Source organism: Argopecten irradians, chromosome 15, assembly GCF_041381155.1.
Source record: "Argopecten irradians isolate NY chromosome 15, Ai_NY, whole genome shotgun sequence".
In the NCBI taxonomy this organism is placed as follows: Eukaryota; Metazoa; Mollusca; class Bivalvia; order Pectinida; family Pectinidae; genus Argopecten; species Argopecten irradians.
Genome location: NC_091148.1, coordinates 26,128,981 through 26,147,826, shown reverse-complemented (window position 1 = coordinate 26,147,826; position 18,846 = coordinate 26,128,981). Strand labels below are relative to the sequence as shown.

At 32.2% G+C, this 18,846-nt stretch overlaps 1 protein-coding gene across 1 annotated transcript; it reads right to left on the bottom strand.

The window, feature by feature from the left end:
• Positions 1-521: 521 nt before the first annotated feature.
• LOC138308462 (protein odd-skipped-related 2-like) lies at positions 522-16,408 on the bottom strand. Its single transcript, XM_069249442.1, has 7 exons — positions 16,288-16,408; positions 10,356-10,646; positions 6,853-7,009; positions 5,155-5,241; positions 3,515-3,670; positions 2,939-3,035; positions 522-2,321 (listed from the first exon to the last, which is right to left on the bottom strand). The coding sequence occupies exons 2-7, from the start codon at positions 10,639-10,641 to the stop codon at positions 2,316-2,318; spliced, it is 789 nt and encodes a 262-aa protein (XP_069105543.1). The 5' UTR covers positions 10,642-10,646; positions 16,288-16,408; the 3' UTR covers positions 522-2,315.
• Positions 16,409-18,846: the final 2,438 nt, after the last annotated feature.

Here is an 18,846-nt window from a genome sequence, read left to right as displayed (position 1 = left end):
AGAGATACTTTTCCTCTGGAGCGTGCCTGGTTAATTTTCTTCATACTTCTTTACAATGGTCTTTGCACAAACCTTGGTTTATATTTTGTTTAATCTTTGGATTTAGATTTTTCTCTCGTGTTGAAATTCGTTATTTTGATTGTTAACTACCGATTCGGCTTTACCCAATATTCTAGCTTTGCTATCAGAGTCGTATTGCCCACTTCTGAATTGTCAAATAAAATCTAAAGGCATTCATGAAGCAAACACCAATCACTGACATCCAGATCTTTTTAAATTAACCGACTAACATCGAATCCTATACAAAGTACAATATTATTCGATTTGTTCATAGACAAAGGTCAAAGGTTATAGAACAGTTCCATAGAATCTGTACATTAAGTGCGACGATTTTCGTTGTCACCATTTTGAGAAACGGAAACATGGCACCGCCTGACAGTGATATTTAAAGAACATACTGAAGAGTGTACGTAAGGTCTCAATAAGGTATTTGTAATTAAATAATAACACAAACAAATAAATTTGTATAAATAATCGATCGTTGTTTTATTTGTTGATTAACATACAATATTAATGTAGTTAACACTTCTACACATAGGTTACGTACATTCAGCACTTTAACAGCATATTTAACGTGCACATATCCACACACGCGCACCTCTTCACACAAACATACATCACCACATGTGCATACTTACACATGCAAACACTATCACACGTGAACACATACACAATTACACCCGTGTAAACTCACAAGGCACAGAATATAACTTTTCATTACATCGCATGCGCGTATACTGAATTCGCTGTCTAAGTTATTTCAGCGAGCAATTTTGTATTTAAAAACCAATAACATAACAATATAACAGGACGAGAATAATTCATAACAACCGAAGGAATGTTTTGTATGTTTGAGGTCAAAGGTCATCGACCTTTATTAACCAATGATAACGCTAACTACAACCTCGAGTCGAGGGTTGCCGGTAAGTGTCGGCGAGTAGATAATATTTATGGATATATTTTAGGTACTTATCTTTTTATATACATGTGCATCATATAGATGTCCCGGATTGTGACTTGTGAACTTTAGTACTATCTCCTTACACAAAGGGTCCCTAAGATTAGATGAGTAGGTTTTAGATAATATCTATGATATTGTCATCTCTTTTTTTCAAATACCCAAAAGTCGAGATGCAGAAATGAGCCCGATAATGGTTGCACTGCAACCTTGACCAATTTCCAAATCCATATTCAATATGAATATTTATACTGCAGATTCTTAACAAATATTTAATATCTAAGAAACAATTGTCTTGGATAGGTTTATTTTTATTTAGGACAGGCATTCTATCTTTCTGTTGAAAGGTGAAATATTGAAGCGCTTTAAGGACAAAAGGTTGTTTTCCAGTCTCTATCACCAAGTTAACTGTACAGTTACACTGTGGGTCGATGTACATTTTCTGTGTGTCAGATTTGAATTTCATTGCTACTTCCGGCTATTACAGAACACATTGTCATGCCCATAAGTGGCCGTCTAGTTCAAGTGTTTCAATGACTATGAATTTCGGGGGATAGCTTCAGTAGAAGCCAGCCAGAACATGAATGATAATACGCCTTTCATTTTCTTGTTTCGTGCATCCTACTATAATATTTTTAATATGTTATATTCTTCAGGATGTGCTTTGAACAGTTCTGGCTTAAGGACCTAGAATGCACAAACAATATATTTAGTCAAGTGGAGGATGGTACAGGATTCCCGTTATATTGACAATATATAATGCACTTGAAAACAACGACATAAACCTAGTATCTCTAGTTTGGATTGCAAAAAAGTCATCTCCAAAACATAACCATTAAAAATTCTGAAAATTACAAACTAGGAATTTGGTCTGAAAAATACATGTAATATTTTGATATAATAATGAACGCAGTTGGAATGAATAGTTATGGCATACTTTCGAGCGATATCCTATGGATCAACTTTAACAAGCATTGAATGCAGTTATTTGCATCGAAACATGTCAAAAAAGTATTTAAACAAAATTAATCATTAAATAAAAAGTGATCGGCAAATAAAGTCTTCATCACAGAGACACCTCATATATGGTCACGAATAAAATACAATAGCTTATCACGTGCATCGTTTGTTCACTTCCTATTTAAACTGCGCAGGCAGACTTCAACTTCCGGTAGTTGTAAGTTTTAAATATGATGTAAGGCACGTAGTGTTATTTCAGACAGCAATGGCACTGAAGATCACGGGTTACACACCTCACAGAGGACTGGATTTCACAGATTCAGATCTTATCTTGGCCTCACGTCTGTAAGGGAAAACAAATATAATGGAAAACAATTAAAACAAAATACAAAACAAATCAATAATTTGTTTAGGAATGAGGACATTAATATTTTTGTCAATAATCGTCCTACATCGTCTTATTTTCTGTTTCCCCCATAATTTATATAAGTTTCTACAGTCTCCATTACCAAACTAATTAATACTCTTTATTCACAATTTTGAAAATAATTAGATTTCAGGGTCAAAAGTAATTCATCTTCAATATCTCTAAAATGTTCTCATTGATTTTATATCATAAATACGGAGCATGTATTCCTTGGTAACTTTTTCATATTGTGAACACAACTTTAAAATATCCCCGTGTTGTAATGTGCACTATGCTTTCATGGTAACCTTATAATTGTGTTGTAAGGTGTACTGTGTTTCCATAGTAACCTATCTCGTGTTGTTAGTTTTATATTAAGGACCAAATCCAAAAGTAAATTGTGTTGTATTGTTTCAATGGTAAGCTACTTCCTGTGTCATATTGTGTAATGAGTTGCCATGGTAACTTACGTCGTGTGTTGTACTGTGTAGCGAGTTGACATGGTAAGTTACCTCGTGTGTTATATTGTGTACTGAGTTGCCATGGTAACTTACCTCGTGTGTTGTCTTGTGTACTGCTAACGTTCTCGCCTGACAGAAGCCCTTACCACAGAGCCCACACTTAAATGGCTTATCTTTAGAGTGGATATACCTGTGTAAAACAAATTGTGAGACTGAAATCATATGTTTTTATAATCTTTTATGTAAAAATGTTTTGATTGAAACTTGGGTATGTATGAACGGCAGTGATATAGCACTTTCAACAGGGAATGAGTTTCCTCAATTACAAGGAATACAACACGAACGTATTACTGCTTCCCGAAACATAAAAACAAACCATCTGTCAGTAGAGTCCATACAGGAAGCTCTTAAACCATTCAAAGAATTACGAACGTCTCTGCTATGCTATGGACAATGGTAAGATACGGAATTTCTTTAACTTATGAAAAGTGTTCGTGAAACTGTGCCCTTAACTGTTAATATGGTGTAAATAATGATTAGCCAACCAACTTCAGACATTTCCTTAATTAACGTTATATTACTAAGCACAATGAGCCGGCCAACCACAAAGAATGCTAATAGAATGTGTGATTTTTGATGTGGGATCTGGTTGACATTACGGCCCCGTACCTGTGGTCTCTGAGGTGGTCCTGCCTCCTGAATGCCTTCCCACAGATGTCACACGGGAACGGTCTCTCGTCTGTGTGGGTCCTCTCGTGGATCAGCAGATTATACGACTTGGTGAATTGGCGGCAACAGTACTTACAGATGTACTCTTTCTTGGCCCTGACAAGTAATTAATGAACAATCAATGAACAATCTGTTTTCTTTATTAAATGCAATATATTTTTGTCAGATTACAAATATTACTTTAATATGCTTGATATTTGTAGGTGTCTATCACTGGGTAATGGGTCCCCTGGCAGTCCTATGTACCACCAGCAGGGGTAGACACAAGGTCGCGTCTCCAGGCGTAATCATCCTAATTACCCATCATCATTTACTGGTTACACACCCAAAATAACACTTTTACTTCTTGCTATTACCGTGATAGCTTTGCTTTTCTTTGCGAAATAGCAAAATCGTTTTCAACTTAAACTGACAGCCTATCAATCAATGTAGAATTTAACAAATATGGTTTTGTACTGAAACTCACAAAAAGTATCGGAAGTCGGACAAAATGTTCCGAAAGAAGCTTTAATTTGTCATATTTTCATTATTGTTGTATAAGTTTATTTACATCTATTTTCTGAAGCACTTCATCCCAACGGGAAAAAAGATCTGTATCCAAGGGAAACAACTCTTACAGTAAGATCCGTGGATACTCATTTTTACTATTCTAATGAAGTTTGTGTGACCCAATGAATGCTGATGTCTCAATACTTATTTTATTGACAATGTACTGAATATAATTTCAAGCTGTAAATGGTCTTCTTGAGTATATGTTTACATGTGATAAAAGAAATCAAAGTCATAACCTACTTCACCTCCAAATAGTTATTTGTAATAACAGATGATTCAATAAATTAATTACAGGATCCGGTATGATAATAGCAATAGAATGAAAATAGCTATGAACACCAGGACACGCATGATTGATTAAGCCTCGGTATCAATAACGGATGTTAGTAAAATTCAGCATTACGTCAAAACTTATTTCTAAACCAACCCAAAGAGCGTCAGTATAAATAATGAGCTGGCAGAGTTGTAGCAGCTGTAGCGATGTATGGAATGATGTCATTTAACACCCCTACGTTACTGAAGTGTTATCACGTCATACCACTTACGACAAACTCTTTGATACCTTTATCTACAACGTTAATGCAGTATCTCTGGTACTATAATTAATCTGATATATTATTGTAACTTTATGTACTTATATAATTACTATTATCGTGCACCTATGGAATACGTAATTGGTATATAAAGTATACAAATGATTACTAATAACTTATCCTGTAATGTTAAGTGCTAGTCTAAGTTGATCCTTCTTTTCTTTTCTTTGTTTTAAAAGGATAAAAATACCGAACTTACATTTTGTTGTGCCATATTATCAACACTTTATATTTAGTTTTTTTCCCTTATATTATCTTAACCGTTTTATACATTTCATTAAACCCCATATATGGTACAACAGTAAGTAAACTACGAATGAATGAATGAATAAATGAATAAATGTGAATAAATGAATGAATGTGAATAAATAAATAAATAAATAAATAAAATAAATAAATAAATAAATAAAATAAAATAAATAAATAAATAAATACCTTTTTGGTCGCCGTCCACGGCCTCGTTCTGAACTGTGTGTGATAGACTTGGACAGTGGTGAGTACCATTGTGGATAAGGTTTGTACCTGGAGACAGTCAAAAACATTTATATCCACGTACTTCACACATATAGTGTCTACCAAAATCAAACTATTATCTTCTAATTAACCCGGGTAATTTCAAACAATAGATGAGAATGCAGATTGTCAAATAAATTTACATCAGTTAGATTTAGTACACTTACATTTGAAGCGAACTAAGCATATTGTAAACACAGTTACCAAGCAAAGTTAAAATATACCATAATGTAAGTCCAAATAATTGTTTCGGTACTTTAGTAGTGAAATATAGTAACGATAGAATACAAGTAATGCGTGGTAGGTTCTGCTAAAATATTTGAATAATGAAACAATACACGAACATCTGAATGCGACTAAATGAACAATGGATAAGCTTAGGAACAAATGCTTTATTTTACATCAAGTTAATAACAAGGATTTATATCTACGTATATATGTACACAGACAGACCAATTGAGGTCAATCAGATATAATGTGATAAATAAATAAGTTATAATGAATGCTGTGAAATATTAAATAGAGTTTTGTTTTGTGTTAATGCTTTGATGCGCCAGGCCACAAATCGGTGTATAAAATGATATTTTATAAAATCATTGAAGGATAAAACAATTTATACGATTTAAAAGATAGAACATAGGAATTGAAAGTTATTAAAAGCATGCGCTCTATTTGTTTGAGCCTTTGGAATTAATTGTCGATGTCGTCTCTTTTTAAACCAATGTTTTAGTAATTTTCTCAATAAATGGTTAAAATAAACAAACCATATCATCATCTTTATAGTGACTCCCTTTAATATTATATAGAGTATAACGTCCGTAAATTTTATCATTTCATTGTCATTGTTTTCTGCAAATTATATTGTTTTAAGTTAAATTATCCTAATGCTGTGTAAGTGAAAATTGTAACAAAACAATTACAGTATTATATAATATTTAGTAAATAATTGTTTTATAATTGTTGTCCTTCATGTCATATACATATATATGTTATGATGGTCTATAGACGGAAATTAAAATAACCTTTACAAAGAATTTGTTTATTTTGAAAAAAAAGGTAAAAATTGAAATCAATATTTCAATGTTAATTTAAAAGTACCAAAATCTGCGTCGTTTAATTCCTTGTTATTGACGCGTGTTTTTGTTTGATCAAGAGCCCTGTAGCCCCGCCCTCTAACGCGCCGTGTTATTGTCGACGATATAAGTGGCCAAATACCACTTATATACGCCATCTTACACATAACAAGCTATACAGAAAGAAGGGAAGTCACTCTATCTTACTGACCGTGAAATATGAGGTTTTAAAAACAACATTTTTTTCAGCTAAAACAAACGAAAATAAACTAATTCCTATTGCTTTTTCTTCATCTAAAACGCTGTTTTATTATGACTTAATGTACAAATCAACTGATTGATTGAAAAATACGATACAAAAAACATGTAAAATGAAAAAAAAATCACAAAAAACAGGGGATAAAAATTGTTTTCGTTTCACATGAAAATAACACTTTGCCGTTTTAAAACCTTTATATCTCAATGAATATTCTTTTGTTAGCTCGTTGTTTTACTTAACTTTGTCTCTACATTCATGAATTCACGAGAACTAGTGTATATGTCTTACCTGAAGGTGTCCGTGGGTAAATATTGATCCAAAACGTGAGTGATAATTGGGTCCTTACTGCCTATTGTCTTCTCCAGATCTTTTTCGTTTTCTGTTTTACTGGTAGCAGATTCGGCTAAATGTGCAAAGTCAAAACGAGGTTTGACTTCTTTCTTTTCTGCAAAAGAATAAACTTCCATTCAACAACACTATCATATGATTTCGATAATTTCAAAACTTAAGAAGTTGTACGTTAAGTTCCTATCATGTAACGATGGCTTTCCATTTTGAATCCACACGAATCAAAATGAGGAGATTTCAGAAATCATAATAAGGATTGTTCTTTCTTTACGTCAAGAGCACATGGGAAACTGTCAAGTGCTTACCAAGAAAATGGACTAAATAATTGACATGTCAGGCCGAGTGCAGATTGAGCAAATTAGCATAATTAAGGCAGGGGTGGAGAGCGATGCTAGTGTTTAATTCATCAATTTAAGATAAAAACAAGGACTGGTGAGTTGTTATACTGAGATAAACACATATCCCCTAACAAAAGGACTATATCTCATTGAAATATTTCCTTTCAGAATCAAAATACCTCCAACTTAACGTCCGTTCCCCCTTATCAAGTTCCGAAATTCGCCGAGAAACTTGACCCACTCGTAAACTGTGGTTAAACATATTTCTATTGTTATCCACATAAATAGGGGCCCCTAGGAGAAAACAATGCACGCTATTTTTTCCCACCAAGTGTAATCAACCTCTGTTAATTTAACTCCAAATACACGCGATTTTACAAAGTACAAATGGCACAAAACGAAGGAAATTGGGGTAGAACTCCATTTTAAATCCCTTTCAAATCAAAGTTTGTAATTGTTGTTTTCAGTTTTAGGATTTTTTAAATTAAATTTATGGGCCTCTTTTATACAGCAGTTACAAGATGAGTTCATTGTTTAATCGGATACTGTACATAGTAGTAAGAAGTTGCTGACTACCTATAACCCGTGCGTCAAACCACTGTCATAGGTGGTGCATCAAACCACAAGCAAGGAAGCTCAACTTCCACAAAATAGCCAGGAACAAGTTTTAGTGGTTTATGTAAATTATGATAACAAAAATGTAATATCATCACCATCATCATGATATTTTTAAGTCAATTTATTCTGTAAACTTCCTTTTAGCATCATCGCTGAAATAACTATTGAAGGATTAACTTGAATAGATTTTTTATGTTATGGAGAAATAACAAAAAAAGTCCAAGTGTAATCTAAATGAATCAGTAAAGCTGTTTATCAAGAACGTATAATCTCATATTTTTGTGTTATATCTCCATAACATGAAAAACCATATTCAAACTAATCCTTATAATTAATTTTACTATAGATAATTTCTTCAAAAAGAACATTCATTTCGGGACTCTTTTTCAATAAAATAAATATGTCGCTATATCAACCAATCAAAAGTGACGTTATTAATGACGACGTCATTTTTTACCTTCATGGGGTGATAAAGTAAATTTTTAGTCAATGAAAATGCTAGTTACAAGTAAAATAGACTTATTATATAACTGACAGACTACTCTACAATAAATGATAAATAATTATGTAAAACATATATCATGATTATTCTGAGTAGCAAAGCATATATCATTACTAAAACCAAAGTTCAAATTATGTCGGTCAAAATATTTATAAGTTGTATTCATAATCTGTTGATCAGAACATGTCTACGTTCTCAAGATTAGAGTTAAAAATGTAGCCCAGATAAGCCGCATTAATGCAAAAAAAAATATCAAAAGTTAAAGGCGGGAATTCTTTTCACTCATGCGTTTGTTGATTCCTCGGTTTCGTGTAAATCTAAGTATGTTTTATAAACGTTTAGGATGAAAAGAAAGACTCTAGTTATGAGAGTAACCATGGGATACATACGGGTATTAGAAGCACCGTAATATATGAGAAAAAGTTAAAATACTAAAAATATTAAGAAGATGATTTACAAACAAAATGGTGCAGTATTCCGTCTTTGCACATTACATAATAAGCTCCCTTACGGATAGGTATCAATTCACGTCAATATTTTTACCACCATTCGCGTTATTTTCTCCGAAAAGTATGACATTACGCTTGCAAATACATGACGTCACAATCAATACCTACTCACAAGGGCAGATAACTCTATCATATGCAAATAGACAACAGGATATGCATATACGATATGGATTCAGATGATCTTACACTAGTTATATGATCTAACAGGTATTTATCTCATATGATCATACACGATACGAGTTAAATGATTTTACGCGATATACAATTCACGTGATCTTACATGACATAACATCACGTGACTGTCTATGATATACACATCACGTGACTTAAAACGATTATAAGTCACGTTATCTTGCACACTTTCAAGGACGATCTATTCAAAAATGTTAATGATGCAAAATTATTTTACATTTTGTCATCTGCGAGTCAAATTTATTTGGGCAAAACATTTTCATGAAGTTAGAATTAATTATTTCGTACGTCGCATTGTATGTGAGTGTTTTTCATTCTCTAATTGTTTTTACTCTTTTTATATATACATTCATGTTGTCTTCATACTCTGACCACCTCCAGCATGTGCGATTGTTAAGCCCATATGTTTTCATATTCTTAGTTACACTGATCATATATATAAATTATTCCTCGAATACACACGTAAGCGTGTGAATTCGGCTTACGACGGTAGAGGATGGTAGCGCGCAAGACTACTGATATTACTACTTCCGGTGATGGTATCCCTTTCGGAAAATGATCTATAGGCAGTAACCAATAGAGCGGAAGTTGTAAGTGTGTAAATCCCCGCTATCCGTACACCGTGGCCTGATCATACATCAGCACATCGATACATATAGGCATATTACTAAAATACACTTCCACCTCTGCCAGTATTGTATAACACTCTATACACACGATGTATTTTATGTTATAGATATACTGATCAGCACGGTTTATGGTGATACCGACAGATGCTAACTGTTGTGCTTCATAAAAATCAAATCGATCTTTATAATTCAAACTTATCCCATGAATTTCCAGATATTTTGAGGGACTCTTTTTGCTACAATATAACGAAGTTGTTGCATCAGCAAAAAATGCAATTACATTTGACGTTAAAAATGGCGACGTCATTGTTTACGTTATGAGATGATAGCATAATTTTCAAACCCATGATTGTTACAAGACAGAATGATAATACAATCATTTGCGTTATTCATATTAAGGGGCATTTGCATAACAAATTTTACAAAAAATAACTCTTGGACGCATTATTTTGTTCATTCAGCATTATACATAAAGTTCATGCGCTTGATAACTTGTTCATTATTTTTATTTTACTCTCAAATTTATGTAAAATCCGATTACTAATACTGCATGTGATGTTTAAAACAGTTCTAGTCTAATGAACTGCTTACTTTTGAAAATGTGGGATGTATGCCTTCTCTGAAAAGTAATAAATGGCTAATTAATTCAACCCACCTGCAACAATCTTCTTCGGTGAATCCTCCTCAGAACCGGGGGAGAACGGACGGTTATGGCGAGTGGATAAATCGAGCACACCCGAGGGGTATCCCGCACCAAAGTAACCATGGAGATGTCGAGACTGTGCCTGAAAGTAGAGGGCGCTGTAGGTGGACAGGTCCAGAGGGAGGGGCATCACTCCCCGGGGGTCAAAAGAATAAGGCATGTGGCACAAAGAAAGCTGTAACTCAGAGGCAGACATTGTCGAGGCGACGAACGGGAAGGAACTCAGTGTCTTCGCCATCTTGTCTAAAAAAAACAAGTAAATAATTCCTAAATAAGTATAAATATTTCCAAAATAAACTGAAAATACAACGAAAACTAGAGTAGGACTAATGATTTGTCGCAAAAAAAAAATATGTAAAGGACAACTTTATACCTAGCTTGTCTGATATATTTGTTGATAAATACTTTTTCTTGTATAACTGTATGTAGTTAGACGATAAAATATTATAAAATGAATTTCCATAATGTTACCACAACATTACATTCCCAACCATGTGCACAATTATAAGGTTAACTTTTTAATCCGTTGAATTTTTGGCAACGACAAGTATAAAACAGATAGTATTTGTTCTTATTTTTATGCCCAGGGGGGATATTCATATTTATATCTATACTACAACATTGCAATACGGTCAGTATATCTGGTATTCAAGTCCATTAAATCAAAGTTTATGTATTTGTTCTTAAATAAAATGCGACGAAATTTCATTGAGTTTAATAAGCTTCTTTTCAGTACGATTTAAGACTTCTATTTTAAATGGCCAACACAAAATACGTTAGATAACACCTAAGTATGTCCTCACAGTAAATGGTTAAACAACAGGCAATGATGGCTAAAGTCGGTAAAAATGGTGTGTGAATGTATCCAGTATAATTTCTTATGAAATTGAAAAATAAAATCTCTCGTCAAAATCTGTCTGCGTACGAAAAATTAATTTAAAGTATGGAAATTCTAAAACGTCCTCCCGGCTCACTATGTCCGTGGTTACATTTCCACGCAGCCTCGCTTTCAATGCTTTCAACTTTTCTTTACTTTAATGGTCAGAACTGGAGACCTAAGGAGAACTTGACCGTCGTATTAATATGTGAGAGCTTTTGGAAGGCCAATGAACGCATTTAGACTGGTTTTCTTTGCCCGACTTTTCACTTTAAACAACACAATAAGGATGTATAACGTCGTTACATTCATTCATCTTAAACATGCATTATTTTATTAATCCATAGGATAAAAGGAATTGATATACGATATGACATATGACGTTACTACAGTTACTGAGACAATAGTCGATATACATTGGTAACATCATGTTAAAACTATGCTAACTTACATTCACGTACTACACAAAACCTATCATAAGATAATACAATATGAGAATTACAGTAAAAGGAAACTACACACACAAACATAATATATGCCTATATTATATGAATACATGCTAAATTCTTCCGTTGAAACTAATAAAAAGTATGCATTTTATTAAATACAATGTACATTACGATTAATTTACAAAGATATACTTCCATTTCAAACAATAACAATTCAATAGATATAGGTTTATTATTCGCTTACCCTGGACAGGGATTGAGAATCTGCTGTCTCACCCCAAAGGGAGTTAAAAATTTTATTAGTCAATATCAATTCTATAAATAAAAAAGTAAAAGTTCTCTACGAACAGTGGAATGTCCCCGACACTCAAACAGGGAGTGAAAGCTATCCTCACAAAGTAACCACAACTTACACAGTATGAACCTGGGCCAAATCATCATGGTGGTGATTAGGCATTAGAGATATGAAATTGTGTGTTAATCTATTACAATATGGGGAATGTTAAGTTTTTTGTCCCTAAGTAGGTAGTAAGGGGGTACTGAGAGAGGTAAAATGTTTAAAAAATGTCATCATGAGAAATCTATTAACCTAATATCATAATCAAAACCATTCAAAATGCGAAGAGAATACTACAGCAAAGATGGATGTTTTCATAACTAATTTAAGGCCTTGTCTACTTAAACCAACAGTAGTAAGAAACAGAATAAGAAAATATTCGTATTTTGCAGAAATAATCAGAAGGTAGGTTAAATAACTAGCATGGCACCATAATATAGCATTGATTACAATATTCGGAATGGTGAAATAAAATAAGATGTATGATTATATTGATTGTGACTTGTTTACATAGCCTATGCTCATTATGACTTATCTTGATCAACTAGGAATTGTGAGCTTCAATAATAAATTAATAAACTCACTTACTATAAATCAATATAATAATAAAATACAAGTTATAATAATGAATTACAAAGCTCACTTACTATAATCAACATAATATTAAAATACAAGTTCTAATAATGAATTACAAAGCTCACTTACTATAATCAATATGATATTAAAATACAAGTTCTAATAATGAATTACAAAGCTCACTTACTATAATCAATATAATATTAAAATACAAGTTCTAATAATGAATTACAAAGCTCACTTACTATAATCAATATAATATTAAAAGGCAAGTTCTAATAATGAACTACTAAGCTCACTTACTATAATCAATATGATATTAAAATACAAGTTCTAATAATGAACTACTAAGCTCACTTACTATAAATCAATATAATAATAAAATACAAGTTATAATAATGAATTACAAAGCTCACTTACTATAATCAACATAATATTAAAAGGCAAGTTCTAATAATGAACTACTAAGCTCACTTACTATAATCAATATGATATTAAAATACAAGTTCTAATAATGAATTACAAAGCTCACTTACTATAATCAATATGATATTAAAATACAAGTTCTAATAATGAATTACAAAGCTCACTTACTATAATCAATATGATATTAAAATACAAGTTCTAATAATGAATTACAAAGCTCACTTACTATAATCAATATGATATTAAAATACAAGTTCTAATAATGAATTACAAAGCTCACTTACTATAATCAATATGATATTAAAATACAGGTTCTAATAATGAACTACTAAGCTCACTTATAATTCAATATACTTTTAAAATACAAAATCTTGGTAGAATAGATATGGTACAATGTGGTATTGATGGCGGATATTTTGGTGAATAGAATTTTCTTTTCTATAGACTTTACTATTTATGTCACTACATATAAATATGTGTAACGTGTCTCAGTGTGATTATATACAAGTAGTGATTACTGGTGTTTCTTTCTTTATCAACATCAATTATTTCTGCAAACTTTTCATTTTTGAACACAGTTCAACACATAAAGAAACTTTGATTTAAACGTCGCATTAGAATTTACCTGAATATGAGATTACACCTGATAATGTAAAGACTGCCAGAATAGGGTATCTTATGAATTATAGAATTGATTAAGGCAAATATTCATTTTTGATATTTAATGCGTATTATTTTAACTATTCGGTTATGATTCATAATTACTTTTTTGAAGCTAAGTCGCAGTTTATGGCTAAATTTCAAATTCCAGTTGAAGTAATATTAATAAAGGATTCAAGATTTTTTACTCAGCGTGACATTTTACAACATTGACCATTTTTCGAAAATCTTTATTGGAAAGGTAAGAGAAATTGTCTCACGTTAGTGTCATGTATATTAAAACGACAGCCACAGCGAATATCATTTGCTATAGTGCTTGATGATTTAACATTCTTAAATATGTAATTTCTGAAAACAGATGTTATGTTGCTTACGACAGTTTTTTTTATTTGTTTCTGTCTTATACTCTTATACTAATTCTGTTGATCTGTGGTCTATTTATATAGACTTTTGTGAACTGCTCATCGGCTCAAGGACCATATAAAAAAAGACGATAGCACGGCAAAATATTTCGGCCCAGCAAAATGCTTGATGACATACAAAATCACTTAATGTGAAAAGAAAAAGTCATTGAATTTTGTTTTATTAATCAGATTCAATAGCATTCCTATTTGATCACAATTAGTTTGGTTGTGATGAATATATAAGCACAAACGGAATACATTTACATTACATTTTTATGAGAATTTTTAAAATGATTAATTAAGTTAATTGACCGGTCGATTTAAATAATCGCGTACATTTGTATTCAATTTTAAAAATTGGTATTCGAAAAAAAAAAACAATTGTTTACATATGTCTACCGTTGCCCTCTCCTCTTCCGCCTTCTACAGTGTTCACTAGAAACACTAGTATTATGTTTGAAATGTTTTCTACGTAATCTCTGTACCTAATTAGTATGGAGTGATACAATCTACATTGTATGATTATACTTATTGTGATAAGTAAGTGTTTCAAGCAGATGGTGTTAAAACAGGTTGTTTTTCTCTTGTAGATAAAATAATTACTGGCGTGAAACGTAGCTCAATTGATGACAACGATTTTAGATTATTTATTTGTGTTTGTTAGCTTATGACGTAAAAAATTCACCCATTTGATATTTATTATTTGATAAGTATCATGATACGTATACTAATTTCTTTAATCTAATTAACAGCTCTTAAGGGGTAAACCGTTGAAATTTAAATGTTTGTCCCGGCTAACACTCAGTGATCATCTTCCTGAAATGATGTTCTTTTTCCAATGTTTTCACTGTTTAAACCGCCATAGTAAGGTTGTTACAATGCTACCAAGTTATAGTATCAAGTTTTATGGAATGCTTTTGATTAATGAATACTGTAAAATACAATAAAAATGTCTTTTTTACTAGTTGAAATATACCCATTGTTGCTAACTCATAATTTCTGCAGTCTAATTATTTTCACCATCGATCACATTTTTCTTTCATTGGTGAAATAAAACAATCGGTGGAATAAATTCTCGTTCCCTGTTATGTCTGTAGGTAAAACATATATGTTGTTCACGTAACGTATATTATTTCAAATCCACAGAAATTACAGTATCTGTTTTAAATTATAAATCATTATGCGCACGCTCATTCCATCACTTGCGAGATTATGTTTGTTATATCATATTAATCAAATTATTTCGTCATTATGATTGGGATTATGACTAAATAAGTTTATTTTAATCCAAAACCCTAGCCCATATACATCCGGTCACATTAACAGACTACACAGAATGATTATGCAAATTATAGAAATTTCACCTTAAGATTGTAGATTCATCTGATTATGATCTATGATCATTAAATGTTTCAATGTACCTTTGATAAAATTATGATTCTAAAACATTAGACAACATAGAGTTTTTAGAATAAACACACGTGCTAAAAGCATTGAATTTTAGTTCATAATAAAAAACAATTTCCAATCTACTATATTGGTTTATAAATTAAAAAAATAGCTAGTTGAGTAAAAGAACAGTTTATCATTTTTTATATTGTACCGGATATAATTATATCAACTGTATTTAAGAAACTTCACTTATTAAAGAAACATATTAGAGAATCATAAGCATTCGCAATCTCAAGAAAGATTTTAATTTGAAGAAGTATTTTATTAAGTATACCAATAACTCTTTGTGGTTATTTTTTTCGATATTACATTGATAATAATCCGTAGTTTGCATGTTGTATACATGACTGTTTGATATGAGTTAGTATTAGATGAATAAATCTCTTATGTTTATTATAAAAAATCTTACAGATGTTATAATATCAAAAGAGAAAATTATTAAAAACTCCCTGTCTGTTGTTACCATCCACTTTGTAGTGGTATTACGATTTTTAAATATAACAATTATTTTTTGTTATTTACGCGGTGTTTAAATTTAAAGATTGGAAATCAATTAAAAACATGCTGATCTTTGGGAATAGTTAGCAGATATCAATTAGCGAAAAAAAAAGTTTTACATAACCTAAAGCTATGTATGCATACATAAGAACCCTATACTTTTGTATAAAATGACTAATAAAGAATTAAAATTTTAAAAGTTTACCTCTTGATGCAATAAGTAAAATCCTTAAGTCAGTATCCGCCAATCTCGCGCTGCACCGGCCAGCGTGTGTATGCGTGACACGTAACGCCGGCTAATGTTTATATATGTACCGGTTTCCGGGGCCGTCGGGAAGATAAAAGAGCATGATGACTACGGACAGCCCTGTCAGTGAATCTCAACCCATCAACTTCCCTGTATCATTGTTTTCTACTTATTCCCTTGCTTTCTTACAAAAAATCTTATTTGTCAACAGTCTGTTTATTTTTGGGTCTTACTGTTATAGACCTGTGTTGTTACCGGTGATGATATTGTAAAGGTTTATAGACCTAGGTGTTAACAATATCAACCGAGAACAAAGCCTTAATGAAAACATAAAACAAGAGTTACCTGGGCCGACAGTGTGATTAAGGTGTTAAAACAGTTGTTACGGTGCGAGCTTATAAATATACATGATAGGTGATTAGGGTGCGACAAAGCCACGGCAATCGTCAAACGAATTAGGCAAAACAGTTACATACCTTTGTTATTTTCACGGATTTATAAGAAAGGTCATAAGAATGAAATCCATTATATTTATTATATTCACATCACGGTAAACTGTTATGTTATATTTTGTGGAATTTTGTCGCGCGTTTTTTAGAAAAATATCGGAATGAATTGTGGTGATGAAATGTATCAATACAGTAAAAGTCACTATGATTGATGCAAAAATTAGTTTGCAATGCAAACAAACATTTCCCTTCATCTAAGCCTAGTTATCCATGAAATCATTTTGTTAGTATTGAAATAACACACACGTAGCACTTTCAATTTTTAGAAAATAGTATTCTACTGAGAGCGATTTTGAAAAAAATAAGATATGAGAAACATTAGTGCTGTTAAAATGTGTTTCTTAAATGTGGGAGTGTTTGCAGTTAAAGTGTATTTGTATTTCTGTTATTTGGCTGAGCGCTTCATTTTAATTTAAATTGACGTTATCATGCTATACTTTCATCATTAACACGAACCAAATAGTTGTTCCATTGGAAAACAAAATTTGTCCGTTACATAACTTAAATTTTCCTGCAAATTTATACACATGTACTCGTGCTCTTGTCACTATTTCTATATAAAAATAATTATTAATAAGAATTTTCTTTTCGCTCTGAATAAAACAGAGTATTTTAATATTCTCGGTTAACTGAATTCTGATGCGAGTTTAGCAATCGAGTCAGTTAATATTTCCGCGGGTTAAAATATGATTTTCGTTTAAAGTGATATACCGAAATCGACTTTCGAGGTAAAGCCGAAAAAATTAATAATTGCTTTGATCATTTCCAGACAATTTAAATGTTTCGCGAAATATTGAAAATAAACGATCCGCAAAAAATTTTGGCTATGCGGTACCCTCGGCTATATAGGAGTTGCCTCCCTTCGTATCGCATTGAGGTGGTACAGAATTTAACTAGCAAAGTGGATATTATTGAATTGAGCCATTAAAGATTTGAGAAAAGTTTAATATTCTTACAGAGATGTGGTTTTGCCCAGGTAACGTTTAAAAATAAAAGAGCTACAAATTCAAGCTGTCTTCGAAACCAGCGTTGTTTATCATCCTGGAAAGATGTCTTCTGCAAATAACATTTTCCTTTAGTAGTGTATTATTTCTTGTTTGGCACCGTATGCCGATCGTTTAAAAATCATTTGTGATCATTCAATAAATATCCATTCAATCCCCGGACTTCCAACCAAGGGAAGCAACCCTTACTACCTTTCGATATTACAGAAAGCTAGGAGGCGGGATTGACTGAGGGTTACTGAATGGCGTGGATATACCACTATATCAACACAAAATATTGACACAGATTCTCTGAAAGAAGCAAATATCGTTATAGTGACAATAGGGGTGAGTGTGACAAATCCATTCACTAGGTACTAGTTGTTTTCTGGTGGATAAACTAAGAACATAAACTAATAAACGGGCCGGATAGATCCGGATTACGTCACTGATCACATCACGTGGAGTGAAAATAAACAAAGAGTCGGACAGGTGTGGAATTAGGCCACGGACATTTTACTAGGTGTCTCTCGGGATTAATACACACATCGTAAGATCGACAGTCCGGGGAAACTATATTTTTCCCTTTACATAGGAGCGATGCAATAAATTGACGACTCTGTATTCTGTCTTTGCATATTACAGTCCATTGTAATATCATTAACAGCACAAATGACCACGTTTCCGCTAAAACATGTGACGTTACGCTCCCAAATGCATGACGTAAAAATCAATACTAACCCGCAAGGACAGATAACTATGTAATATGCAAGTGCAAAATTTGCACTTCAAAGAGTTTTCTGCTCGTGTTGGTGGATATTAATTATGAAGTAACGTGAGCAATGTCATTTTTCCAAAGAAAATGACGAAACATTTGGAAAAAATGACGTAAACTCGCACACAAACTAATGACGTAACAAACAATACTTATTCTAATGATCAAGAGCGGACAACTTCGTAAATACAGGGTGAAAAATATAAGGAAATAATATGACTTAAGGCAAGGCCTTTAAGGGCGCAGCCAG

Coding starts and splice junctions, on each gene's coding strand:
- LOC138308462 (XM_069249442.1), bottom strand. CDS start 10,641: ATGGCGAAGACACTGAGTTCCTTCCCGTTCGTCGCCTCGACAATGTCT. Junction 7,010..10,355: donor ACCGAAGAAGATTGTTGCAG/GTGGGTTGAATT, acceptor ATTCTTTTGCAG/AAAAGAAAGAAGTCAAACCT. Junction 3,036..3,514: donor GACCACCTCAGAGACCACAG/GTACGGGGCCGT, acceptor TGTTTTACACAG/GTATATCCACTCTAAAGATA.